This window comes from Bufo bufo, chromosome 5, assembly GCF_905171765.1.
Source record: "Bufo bufo chromosome 5, aBufBuf1.1, whole genome shotgun sequence".
Classification (NCBI taxonomy): domain Eukaryota; kingdom Metazoa; phylum Chordata; class Amphibia; order Anura; family Bufonidae; genus Bufo; species Bufo bufo.
The window spans coordinates 385720930-385733744 of NC_053393.1; the positions used below are offsets into that span (position 1 = coordinate 385720930).

Consider the following 12815-nt stretch of genomic DNA (forward strand, 5'->3'; position numbering starts at 1 on the left):
TCACTTTAGCAAGTGGCATTTATTATGTGGAGAAAGTCAATACAAGCCAATTACTAATGTATTGTTATCATCCATATTGCTTCCTTTTTTGGCTAGATTTATTTTTCCATCACGTTATACACTGCTCGTTTCCATGGCTACAACCACCCTGCAATCCATAAGCAGTGGCCGTGCTTGCACAATATAGGAAAAAGCATCAGCCTCTCTGGTGGCCGGGGCTGTGGGAGCTCACCTAGGCTGGTACTTTTTCCTGTAGTGTGCAAGCATGGCCACTGCTTATGGATTGCAGGGTGGTCGTAACCATGGAAACGAGCAGTGTATAATGTGATGTAAAAATGAATAACACCACCAAAGGAAGCAATATGGAGAATAACAATACATTAGGAAGTGGCTTGTAGTCACTTTCTCTACATGATAAATGCCATTTGCTGAAGTGAGACAACCCCTTTAATTGTCACCTAAATCCTTGGTTGGCAGCTTGTCGATCATGATCTCGTTTCGAATCCACACCCTTTTGTGGTTTGTGCACGGATTTCTTGCCGAAATAATTACCAGGACATTAGTGGCATAACGATTCCACATCCGTGCTGTAAACCGTACCCGTTGAGAATTTAGGTGTCTGTATCAGCGATCACCAGGACGTCAAACTAAACGATTATCGCTTGCCGATCCGTCATTCCATGCTTTTACACTACTCGGTAATTGATCACTTTTGCTCAGTTTACAGAACAATCTATACAACGACTATGGTGTCTATTGGATGCTAGAATATGTAGAGGATAAGATCCAGAGACTTCTGTGCATGGAGGAGGTGGGTGAGGAGGGTATTTCAAAATGCCGACTCTCTGTAAGGTTCCTTAGTGACTGCTGTGACAAATGTCTGTGTGCCAAAAGACTGACCTTTAATTTGCTTTAAGAGATAGTGGAGTTGTAAGCCGCTATCTAGAGCATATCTCTGGCGCTTCATCTGACAGTCTCAAACCTCTGATGTGTGCGCAGCTCATTGCTTATTTATGCAGGTGTCAGATGTCTTGGAAGAATCTCGAAATTGAGCCTGCTAGTTTACCACGGCACAGATTTTCACATAAAAGAGTGTTTCTGACAATACTGACACTGATGTGAAGGACTCCTGCTTAAAAAAAAAGAGGGTGTTGGATAGGTCCTAAAAACAACGGGAGAAATCCCCCCCCCCCCCCCCCTTTTTAAACACCATGGCGCCTAAATCTAGAACATAAAATCTAGAAAATGTTTCTTTAAAGGGGGTGGGTGGGCCATAGGCTTCGGAACATTTATCATCGCTTACGTCCGTTTTTCCATAGCTATCGTAAATTTCAGTTTCGGCGCATGGACTGTTGGAGGAGGCAGCTAATCTATGATGATGCATGTGCCTCGTCATAAATTATGTACATTTTGTGGCGTCACGGGGGATATCTGCCAGTTCTTGATAAATTCGCCCCATTGGGTAGTTTTATTACTACCTATGTACTGCTTAAAATATCAGATGCTTCATATTACCCAGTACCAGGGAATTCAAGAATCTCTATGGTGTACATGTATCAATACTATTGCAAGGCTACTTTCACACCTGCGCTTTTCCTTTCCGGTATTGAGATCCGTGATCGGATCTGAATACTGGAGGAAAAAGCTTCAGTTTTGTCCCCATTCATTGTCAAAGGGGACATAACTGAACGGAATGCACCAGAATGCATTCCATTCCGTTTGGTTGCATTCCCATGCCGGACAGAAAAACACTTCAAGCAGCGTTTTTCTGCCCGACATGGGATGCGAAGCAAGACGGATCCGGCATGACACACAATGTAACTCGATGGTGCCAGATCCGTTTTCTTGGACACAAAAGAAACGGATCCGGCGCCCATTGACTTACAATGGTTTTAGTGCTGGATTTGTCATGGCCATTTTAGAGATAATACAACCAGATCGTTAATAACGGATGCGGACAGTTCTATTATCATAATGGAAGCGTTTTTGCTGAATCATGACGGATCCAGCAAAAATGCAGATGTCAAAGTAGCCTCAGATTGTAAGAACTAGTATTGGCACTGTTGTAGGGACTGGCAGTGTGTTAAAGAGAGTTTAACTGCCTGGAGAGAGCAGGACAAGCATACGTTTTGTAGAGCTTTTATTATTTGGAATATAAACTTTTATTCTGCCATGTTCTGCTCCAGAAGTGTCCAGGAGTGAAGTGCTCTCTTTATTGAGCTGTTTGACCACCCCTCTGCTCTACGTAACAGCTCTAGTGGTCTCTTGGTTGGATGCTACAGCTGTCACTCAGGGAGAGAGAAGAGTGAAGCACCACCTTCTTGGCATTTGCAGGAGCAGAACCCAGCAGAATAAATATCCATATTCACATTACTCCTGATAATAATAGCTCTATAAAATATATTTGTACTGTTCTACCAAGTGCTATCAGGCAGTCACTAATTTGCTATATATCTGACTGTCTCTCCGCTTGAAAACAAGTACAAAACCAAGTGGCCGTAACTCCATTGTTGTGTTACAAAGCTCCAAATCCCCTGCTTACGTTCCACAGCCATAGTTAGGCCTCTTTCACACAGGCGTCACGTTTTTGGCCCGGAAAAGATGCGGTTGTGTGGCGGGAAAATGCGCGATTATCCCGCGCAAGTGCAAAACATTGTAATGCGTTTTGCACGCGCGTGAGAAAAATCTGCATGTTTGGTACCCGAACTTCTTCACAGAAGTACGGGTTTGGGTTAGGTGTTCTGTAGATTATATTATTTTCCCTTATAACATGGTTATAAGGGAAAATAATAGCATTCTTAATACAGAATGCATAGTACAATAGGGCTGGAGGGGTTTAAATTTTTTTTTTATTCAGCCGGCATCTCTTCTGTCTTCTTCTTTGAGGAATAGGACCTTTGATGACGTCACTGCGCTCATCACATGGTCCATCACATGATCTTTTACCATGATGATGGATCATGTGACGGACCATGTGATGAGCGTAGTGACGTCACCACAGGTCCTTTTCCTGTGCACAGCAAAGATGAAGACAGAAGAGAAGACGGGCTGCGCTAAAAAGTGGATTAAGGTGAGTTAAATTTTTTTTTTTTTTTTTTTTTTTAACCCCTCCAGCCCTATTGTACTATGCATTCTGTATTAAGAATGCTATTATTTTCCCTTATAACCATGTTATAAGGGAAAATAATAATGATCGGGTCTCCATCCCGATCGTCTCCTAGCAACCGTGCGTGAAAATCGCACCGCATCCGCACTTGCTTGCGGATGCTTGCGATTTTCACGCTGTCCCATTCACTTCTATGGGGCCTGTGTTGCGTGGAAAACGCACAAAGAGGAGCATGCTGCGATTTTCACGCAACGCACAAGTGATGCGTGAAAATCACCGCTCATCTGTACAGCCCCATAGAAATGAATGGGTCCGGATTCAGTGCGGGTGCAATGCGTTCACCTCACGCATCGCACCCGCGCGGAAATCTCGCCCGTGTGAAAGGGGCCTTAATAGACTTGTCTTGACTGGACATCACCACCCTCTCTGATTGCAGAAACTTCCAGCGACCAGTTGACGGACACTGTGGGAAGCTGCACAATTCTTTGGCTGTGGTGAGTCCTCCAGAGTAAACGCTGCTCTATGTACCCGGTCTGTTCTTTGACTCTTGGGAGGAGGGAGAATCCTAAACATGGTCCCCGTTTTGGATCATCCATATACTGTAACAGGGCAAATCAACCGGTGTTATCCAGTTGGATCAACTTCTATAAAATATAACTAGACTTCCTGCAGCCACCACTAGGGAATGTTCAGGAGCTAACTGAAGACCGATGATGAATACTATATAGGGTTTCTATAGGAACTGTTCAAAATCAAGACTTAGTGGGGTCTTTGATGAAAGTATACATTTTATTCAGATTTTTCTGGTAAATGTAATAAAACGCTGAATGCATGTAATTTGTAATTCTCTCATTGTGCTCTTTTTTCTTAGCACTAGAGCGGAAAATCTCAATGAGACAGAGCAGAGAAGAACTCATTAAGAGAGGCGTATTAAAGGAGATCTATGATAAAGGTAAACTTTATTACCAATATGTCTGAACACCTTGTGGGATAGGTGGCTAGATTTGCCGCAAGTATATTTATTTCATAATTTTTTTAATTGTGTTTTTGTGTATTTATTTCTTGTTGTCCTCATGTTGATGGACTCTATGATCCACACAACACTGTCTAATGCCTAGAACAGGGCCTGAAAAGGTGCTACTTCAGAGGGCAGGTGGAAGTTGGATCCCCATCGATCTGATATTGATGACCTATCCTGAGGATACATCATTAATATGGGAGACCTGGAAAAACCCTTTCATTAAAGAGGTTCTCCAGGAATTAAGATAAAAAAATTACTGAAAATATGTAAATATTACGTTATCATAAATCTAATCCCAAATACCTTTCCTTAGTTATAATGGCTCGTTTTGGGGAGTACACACAAAACCTGCCCCAATCACACAGCTTGGCATAATTCAATCAGTGTGTCTCCAAATGTAAATCTTACACAGAAGCCAAAGTCAAATCTATCTAGGTTTGGGCGATATCAAAGATATTCCCACAATAACAATATTAAGAAATTGATCGCAATAATGATATATATCGCAATAAATACCCATTTAGAAGAAAGAAACACTCAAAACATGCAGCAAATTTGGTGACAGGCTCCGTCCACTTCCACTGTCTGTCTTGTCCTCCGGCAGCCCAGGCTTGCTGTCCTATAAAGGCTACAAGGAGACATTGTACTGTATGGGGGCTACAAGGAGACATTGTACTGTATGGGGGCTACAAGGAGACATTATACTGTATGGGGGCTACAAGGAGACATTATACTGTATGGGGGCTACAAGGAGACATTATACTGTATGGGGGTACAAGGAGACATTATACTGTATGGGGGTACAAGGAGACATTATACTGTATGGGGGCTACAAGGAGACATTATACTGTATGGGGGCTACAAGGAGACATTGTACTGTATGGGGGCTACAAGGAGACATTATACTGTATGGGGGCTACAAGGAGACATTATACTGTATGGAGGCTACAAGGAGACATTATACTGTATGGGGGCTACAAGGAGACATTATACTGTATGGGGGCTACAAGGAGACATTATACTGTATGGGGGGCTACAAGGAGACATTATACTGTATGGGGGCTACAAGGAGACATTATACTGTATGGGGGCTACAAGGAGACATTGTACTGTATGGGGGGCTACAAGGAGACATTATACTGTATGGGGGCTACAAGGAGACATTATACTGTATGGGGGCTACATGAAGATATTATACTGTATGGGGGCTACATGAAGATATTATACTGTATGGGGGCTACAAGGAGACATTATACTGTATGGGGCTACAAGGAGACATTATACTGTATGGGGGCTACAAGGAGACATTATACTGTATGGGGGCTACATGAAGATATTATACTGTATGGGGGCTACAAGATTCTGTAAAAATTCTAACCATTATATTTTTACCTGGAAAAAAAAGAAGCCTAACAAACAAATGGCTAATGCTTTAGTAGTTGCCATAGTAGTTGTTCTCATACACCCCAGGCCTCCGAATGGCAAATGTGTCCAGTTATGCAGTGATCCATGACTGTTCTCTTGATGCTAGATATTCAGGCTACAACTAGGCAGATTAATACATATTATGTAGTACAGGGTGGCCCATGAGAAAGTAGCCCGTCTCCAGTATCTGCAAATCAAACTGCCTAATAGTAAATTTGCTTTAGTAGTCCATAGCAACCAATCAGAGCTCAGCTTTCATTTTTTTAGAGCCCTGTAGGAACTGAAAGCTGTGCTCTGATTGGTTGCTGCGGGCAACTAAGACTGATTTATTATTAAGTTTGAAGAAAGGGGCCTATTGTGTCTGAAAGATGGTGTTCTCCCTGGAACAGAGAATAGTGATGGTGGTCGGCTATGTGCGAAGCAAATCATTTAAGGAAACACAAGAGACCTTTGCCGACAAGTACCCTTGAACAAAACCACCAGTCTGGTTCAGAAATGGCATCAAGCTGTCTCTGTCGCAAACATGAAGAAATCGAGGCCTCCATCGATCAGGACGGCTGAAGTTGAGCATGAAATTCAGCAGTGGATTGCAAGTAGCACCCAAATATCAAGTCTAAGATCATCTCAGCAAGTTGGTGTATCATGAACGACATGTCAGCGAGTGCTGAAATCTCCTGAACCTGAAACCGTACCGAGTAACACGTGTGCAGGAACTGAAGGAGTCTGACAAAGCTAAACATGGAAATGACTGGACTTAGTTGCTGACTATGATTGCTGACAGACATTCGGACCCATTGTTGTACTTCACAGCGGACGAAGCTTGCTTTCATTTATCAGAGCACATAAATTCCCAGAATTCGAGATACTGGTCTGCTGAAAATCCCCATTTGACTCACCAAACACCACTTCACAACCAGAAAATTGGCCTTTGGTGCGCAGTGTCAGGAACATGAATAATGGGCCCAATTTTCTTCAACTCAACTGTGAATACCACAATTTACCTGGACATCTTTAAACAGTTTTGCAACCAACTAACACCAAAAGAAAAAATGTCCTGCTTTTTTCAACAAGATGGAGAACATGCCGCACCTCACGGGTTCATGAATTATGACCAAGGGGTTATGGCCACCACGTTCCCCAGACTTGTCAACATGCAATTTTTATCTGTGGGGAAATTTAAAACAGAAAGTGTCCGCTAACAATCCACATCCCCTGGATGAACTCAAGGAGAACATCACAAACACTATCTGCAACATCACAAGTAGCATCAGCCAACATAATCTGATGTGCCCAAAGATGCCTAGAGGTGAACGTGGACCACTTTCAGCATCTTTTGTGACTTGTGGGTAATCAAAGTCCACTTGCTCGTTCATCTTGTCATACTATCGCTGGAGGCAGGCTACTTTTTTGTGGGCCACCCTGTATACCTCACCTCTCTGAAGTTTTTAAAAAATTTTCTTGAGGTATTAATATTGCTAACCAATTTTATCTATGTTTTGTTGTGCTTCTGGAAAAAAGTATAATATCAGTGGGACATGGGCTATTATACATTTCAGCAATGCACTGGGATTTCTTTCATCTGAGCTTAGGAATCGGTGTGACGTCTTAGTCTCATGCCAGTACTCTTGCTTCTAGACCTTTTTCTCTCTCTGTTCATCTCTGTATTTCCTGCAGCACTCTGCTACCTTCGTAATTGAACTGCCTAACTGCAAAGTAATCCTTCATATTTTACATATATTAATATTCATCTAAGTACGTTAAGAGAAGTTTCAGCAAAGACGAGTTAGTGGCTTTAGTAGACTGTGCTTCTACTTTTGAAAAATGTTCTGAAGTCTTACAAAAAATGGCTCAAACGATTCTCATGTAGATGCTGACTACTCCTTATCAATATATTAAATATTATATATATTAAATACATTGAAATAATTGAATACATGTATTTCTGGTTATACATATTGCAGCATACTTCTACTAAAGTTTCTGCCTCATTCTACTGGGTTATGTGTTAGAACTGAGGGGGTTTGTTCAAGAAACAGTGGTCTTGTCTGTGAAATTCATCTAAAAGGTATTGTCCCTGAAGGTTCACTGCTTTTGTAACTCTTTTTTATTTTCCATGTCACTATCTATATATATATATAAAAAAAAAAAGCAACCTAAAATCCTGCTTTTTTCACAATGCCCACCAGGCCTACAATATGTTAGGACTTCCTGTCTTTTGAGAGCATATGGGCCATGGACACAATGGACAGGAGAGGACCCTATTGACTTGGGAAGAGTTTTCTAGGCCTGCTCTGTGACCGATGCAGAGGTCAGGAGGGAGTTGATAAGTTGTGATATCACCTAATGTGAATGGCGGAGCCTGTAGATGGTACTTGTCATTGTAATTTTGCCTGCGGAGGTAATGATAATAGCTACTGAACAGGAAATCATAACATATTATTAGACCTAATGGCCAGTGTAAAAACTCTTTAAAAAAAAAACCTGAAAAATGTGATTTAAACAATAGGTTATTTTCTGATGACAGATTCCCATTAAATAGAACCTGTCTGGCAATGTGAGGCAAGCTAGGTCTCAAAAAGCAGCACATGAAGTCACACTCTAAAGAGACTCATATACAGGTGTGAAACAAAGGCATTGAAATCTACGAGTTTGGGAAGGATTACAAAACCATCGCTAAGGCTCTGGGACTCCAGCAAACCTTCGTTATAGCCATTAGTCACAAATGAAGAAAATGTGGAATAGTGGTGAAGTTTTCCAATAGTGTCCAATCTACTAAAATTTCACCAAGAGCGCATCAACAATTCATGCAAGAGGTCACAAAAGAAGTCAGATGGACATCTAAAGAACTTCAGGCCTCACTTGTTTTAGTTTAGGTCAGTGTACACAATTTCATCCATGTAAAGGTGAATTTAGGCAGGCTGTATTCGGCGAGACACAAGAGTGAAATGATAAAATAAGTATATTGTACAGTGTTCCAATATTGATATTACAAGAATTATTAATGATGAGCATATATGGAAGTAAGTAAATAAACATCACATACGGAGAGACTTGTACACAATAGTAGTTACAATTGTTTAGACTACAAGATTCAAATATAAAGATACTCCCAAGACCATTTGGTAACTATACAACTAAGGATGCTTTCACACTAGCGTTTTTCACGATCAGTTTTATCCCCATGCATTCTGAATAGAGAGTAATCCGTTCAGGATGCATCAGGATGTCTTCAGTTCAGTCATTTTGACTGATCAGGCAAAAGATAAAACCGCATCATGCTATGGTTTTATCTCCCGGGGAATTAAAATGGAAGACTTGCCTGAATGCCGGCATTTTTTTTCCATAGGAATGTATTAGTGCCAGATCCGGCATTCAAAATACCGGAATGCCGGACCCGTCCTTCCAGTCTGCACATGCGCAGACCGAAAAAAAAGTGAATAAAATAAATGCCGGATCCGTCTTGCCGGATGACACCGGAAAGACGGATCCGGCATTTCAATGCATTTTTCTGACTGATCGGGCATTTTTAAGACTGATCAGGATCCTGATCAGTCTTACAAATGCCATCAGTTGGCATACGTGTTGCCGGATCACTCTGCCTCTAATGTGAAAGTAGCCTAAGTTACTTAATCCTTATAGCATAGAGTTGTTACCATACATGACTCATTTTTGGGTCTTTCCAGCCCCTGTCTTTTCTATGGCCCCTCCAGGTTTCTCTTGCACTTCTCTTTTCGTCTGTGTTCTCTTCTGTTTTTCTCTCTTCCTCCTTCCTTTGTTCTTTCCTTACTTCTTCTGTTGCCCCTCCTCTCTCTTGGGTCTCAAATCCTGGCCTTTTATATGATTCACAGCCAGTTCTAGAATCTTCTAGAATATTGCCTGGACACATCTGATTGGTTGCTCCCTACAGTTTTCTAGCAACATCTAGTTTACTCTAGAAGATTGATAGAACTAGCTGGAATGTCCTGCATCTTCCTTGTACCACCTACTGGACAGCCAGTTGTGAGCTGATTTCAGATGATCCTGTAGAGTTTTTGACAATATACTGGTATGTTTTATGTAAGGGTACTTTCACACTTGCGGCAGAGGATTCCGGCAGGCAGTTCCGTCGCCGGAACTGCCCGCCTGATCCGGTAATACGGACGCAAACTGATGGCATTTGTCAGACGGATCAGGATCCTGATCCGTATGACAAATGCATTGAAATGCCGGATCTGTCTCTCCGGTGTCATCCGAAATAAACGGATCTTGCCGGAACACTCGGCATTAATGCATTTCAATGGGAAAAAATGCCGGCATTCCGACAAGTGTTCTGGAATATTGGACGGAGATAAAACCGTAGCATGCTGCGGTATTATCTCCGTCCTAAACAGTCAAATAGACTGAACGGAAGACATCCTGATGCATCCTGAACAGATTACACTACGTGCAGCATTATTAGGCAAATGAGTATTTTGACCACATCATCCTCTTTATGCATGTTGTCTTACTCCAAGCTGTATAGGCTCGAAAGCCTACTACCAATTAAGCATATTAGGTGATGTGCATCTCTGTAATGAGAAGGGGTGTGGTCTAATGACATCAACACCCTATATCAGGTGTGCATAATTATTAGGCAACTTCCTTTCCTTTGGCAAAATGGGTCAAAAGAAGGACTTGACAGGCTCAGAAAAGTCAAAAATAGTGAGATATCTTGCAGAGGGATGCAGCACTCTTAAAATTGCAAAGCTTCTGAAGCGTGATCATCGAACAATCAAAGCGTTTCATTCAAAATAGTCAACAGGGTCGCAAGAAGCGTGTGGAAAAACCAAGGCGCAAAATAACTGCCCATGAACTGAGAAAAGTCAAGCGTGCAGCTGCCAAGATGCCACTTGCCACCAGTTTGGCCATATTTCAGAGCTGCAACATCACTGGAGTGCCCAAAAGCACAAGGTGTGCAATACTCAGAGACATGGCCAAGGTAAGAAAGGCTGAAAGACGACCACCACTGAACAAGACACACAAGCTGAAACGTCAAGACTGGGCCAAGAAATATCTCAAGACTGATTTTTCTAAGGTTTTATGGACTGATGAAATGAGAGTGAGTCTTGATGGGCCAGATGGATGGGCCCGTGGCTGGATTGGTAAAGGGCAGAGAGCTCCAGTCCGACTCAGACGCCAGAAAGGTGGAGGTGGAGTACTGGTTTGGGCTGGTATCATCAAAGATGAGCTTGTGGGGCCTTTTCGGGTTGAGGATGGAGTCAAGCTCAACTCCCAGTCCCACTGCCAGTTTCTGGAAGACACCTTCTTCAAGCAGTGGTACAGGAAGAAGTCTGCATCCTTCAAGAAAAACATGATTTTCATGCAGGACAATGCTCCATCACACGCGTCCAAGTACTCCACAGCGTGGCTAGCAAGAAAGGGTATAAAAGAAGAAAATCTAATGACATGGCCTCCTTGTTCACCTGATCTGAACCCCATTGAGAACCTGTGGTCCATCATCAAATGTGAGATTTACAAGGAGGGAAAACAGTACACCTCTCTGAACAGTGTCTGGGAGGCTGTGGTTGCTGCTGCACGCAATTTTGATGGTGAACAGATCAAAACACTGACAGAATCCATGGATGGCAGGCTTTTGAGTGTCCTTGCAAAGAAAGGTGGCTATATTGGTCACTGATTTGTTTTTGTTTTGTTTTTGAATGTCAGAAATGTATATTTGTGAATGTTGAGATGTTATATTGGTTTCACTGGTAAAAATAAATAATTGAAATGGGTATATATTTGTTTTTTGTTAAGTTGCCTAATAATTATGCACAGTAATAGTCACCTGCACACACAGATATCCCCCTAAAATAGCTAAAACTAAAAACAAACTAAAAACTACTTCCAAAAATATTCAGCTTTGATATTAATGAGTTTTTTGGGTTCATTGAGAACATGGTTGTTGTTCAATAATAAAATTAATCCTCAAAAATACAACTTGCCTAATAATTCTGCACTCCCTGTACTCTCCATTCAGAATGCATGGGGATATGCCTGATCAGTTCTTTTCTGGTATTGAGTCCCTAGGACGGAACTCTATGCCGGAAAAGAATAACGCTAGTGTGAAAGTACCCTTAGGTTATGCATCTCCTTCTTGTTGATGATGAGAAATAAGGAGTCGCCCACCCTCTGCAGCGCAGAAGTTAATCTGTCAGATAGTGTTTGTATCCAGTGACGAGCCTCGTCTTTGTTATGTACAGCTCGCCGCTCGAAACCTCTTTGTATACAGACAGAAAAGGAGGCTATTCAATGAAGCACGGTCTGCAAGTAAACTTTCTTCTGGGTGCTTTATATTCTGGAAGTATAAATAGCAGCTCCACAAGACGGATTGATTGGCTTTGCCAGGATTTCACAAGAGGCAGCGTACTAGTTTTCTCTAATGATAAATCAGAAAGATGCAGTGGGGAGAAGGAGTCTCGGCGTATTGTTATTCATAACCTCCCAGCTTTTCTTACTTCTGCCACTTCTAGTTTATTCATGTGTGAGATTAGTTAAAATGTGAGATTTTTCACATTATTTATTAAACTTGATGTATGCAAGTTAATCTTCCAGACTGCAATCAATAAACGATCTGGAAATGAGGAGTCTGCTGGGTCCTAGTGAGTGTTTCATCTATTTTGCTAAAACTATGGGGCACATTTATTAAGACTGGCGTTTTAGACAACGGTCTTAATAAAGGCCTATAGCTGGTGGTGGATCCACCGGAGTTATGAAGAAGCGCAGGTCTCTCCATAACTTTGGCGCATCCAGCACCACTTCTAAATGTAAGACAGCTTCCGAGCTTTGAGGACTAATTTTCCTAATGTTAAAAAAAGAATATTTCTTCTGAATGCCATAAAGAATCTGGAGAGAAAGGTAAGCTTTTTATCAGCTGGCAATGTGCCTGGTTTGATATTATGATCCTGGTAACTGGTGCCCTTTACACATTAGCGAGGCTTGTACACCACAATTCTGGTGCCCTTCATAAATTCACCCATTGTTTCACCACTTAAAGTATGGTAATGTAATAATAAAGGACCAAAGAGGCCCATAATAATTTCACCCATTCCCCCCCAAAAAAAGAATACATTCATTTCAAACACGTTGCATTCGTCTAATCCAAGAGCATTTCTTTTTAGCTTAAATTTATCTCATGGAATGATAGGAAGAATTATAATGTTCAAAAATGATGGCCCTGATCTATCACAGCCAGCGTGTTCTATGCTAGCCTTGTTAGGGCCTACGGTGCCAGAGGAGGAAGGTAAT

At 41.8% G+C, this 12815-nt stretch overlaps 1 protein-coding gene across 2 annotated transcripts in view; it reads left to right on the forward strand.

Annotated features, from left to right (window-relative positions):
• PHACTR1 (phosphatase and actin regulator 1) overlaps positions 1-12815 on the forward strand; it is a 396039-nt gene that overhangs the window by 312794 nt on the left and 70430 nt on the right. For both annotated transcript variants that reach the window (XM_040432504.1, XM_040432503.1), the window contains one exon: positions 3978-4058. In XM_040432504.1, the coding sequence (XP_040288438.1) occupies positions 3978-4058 (81 nt within the window). The remainder of the gene's footprint in view (positions 1-3977; positions 4059-12815) is intronic.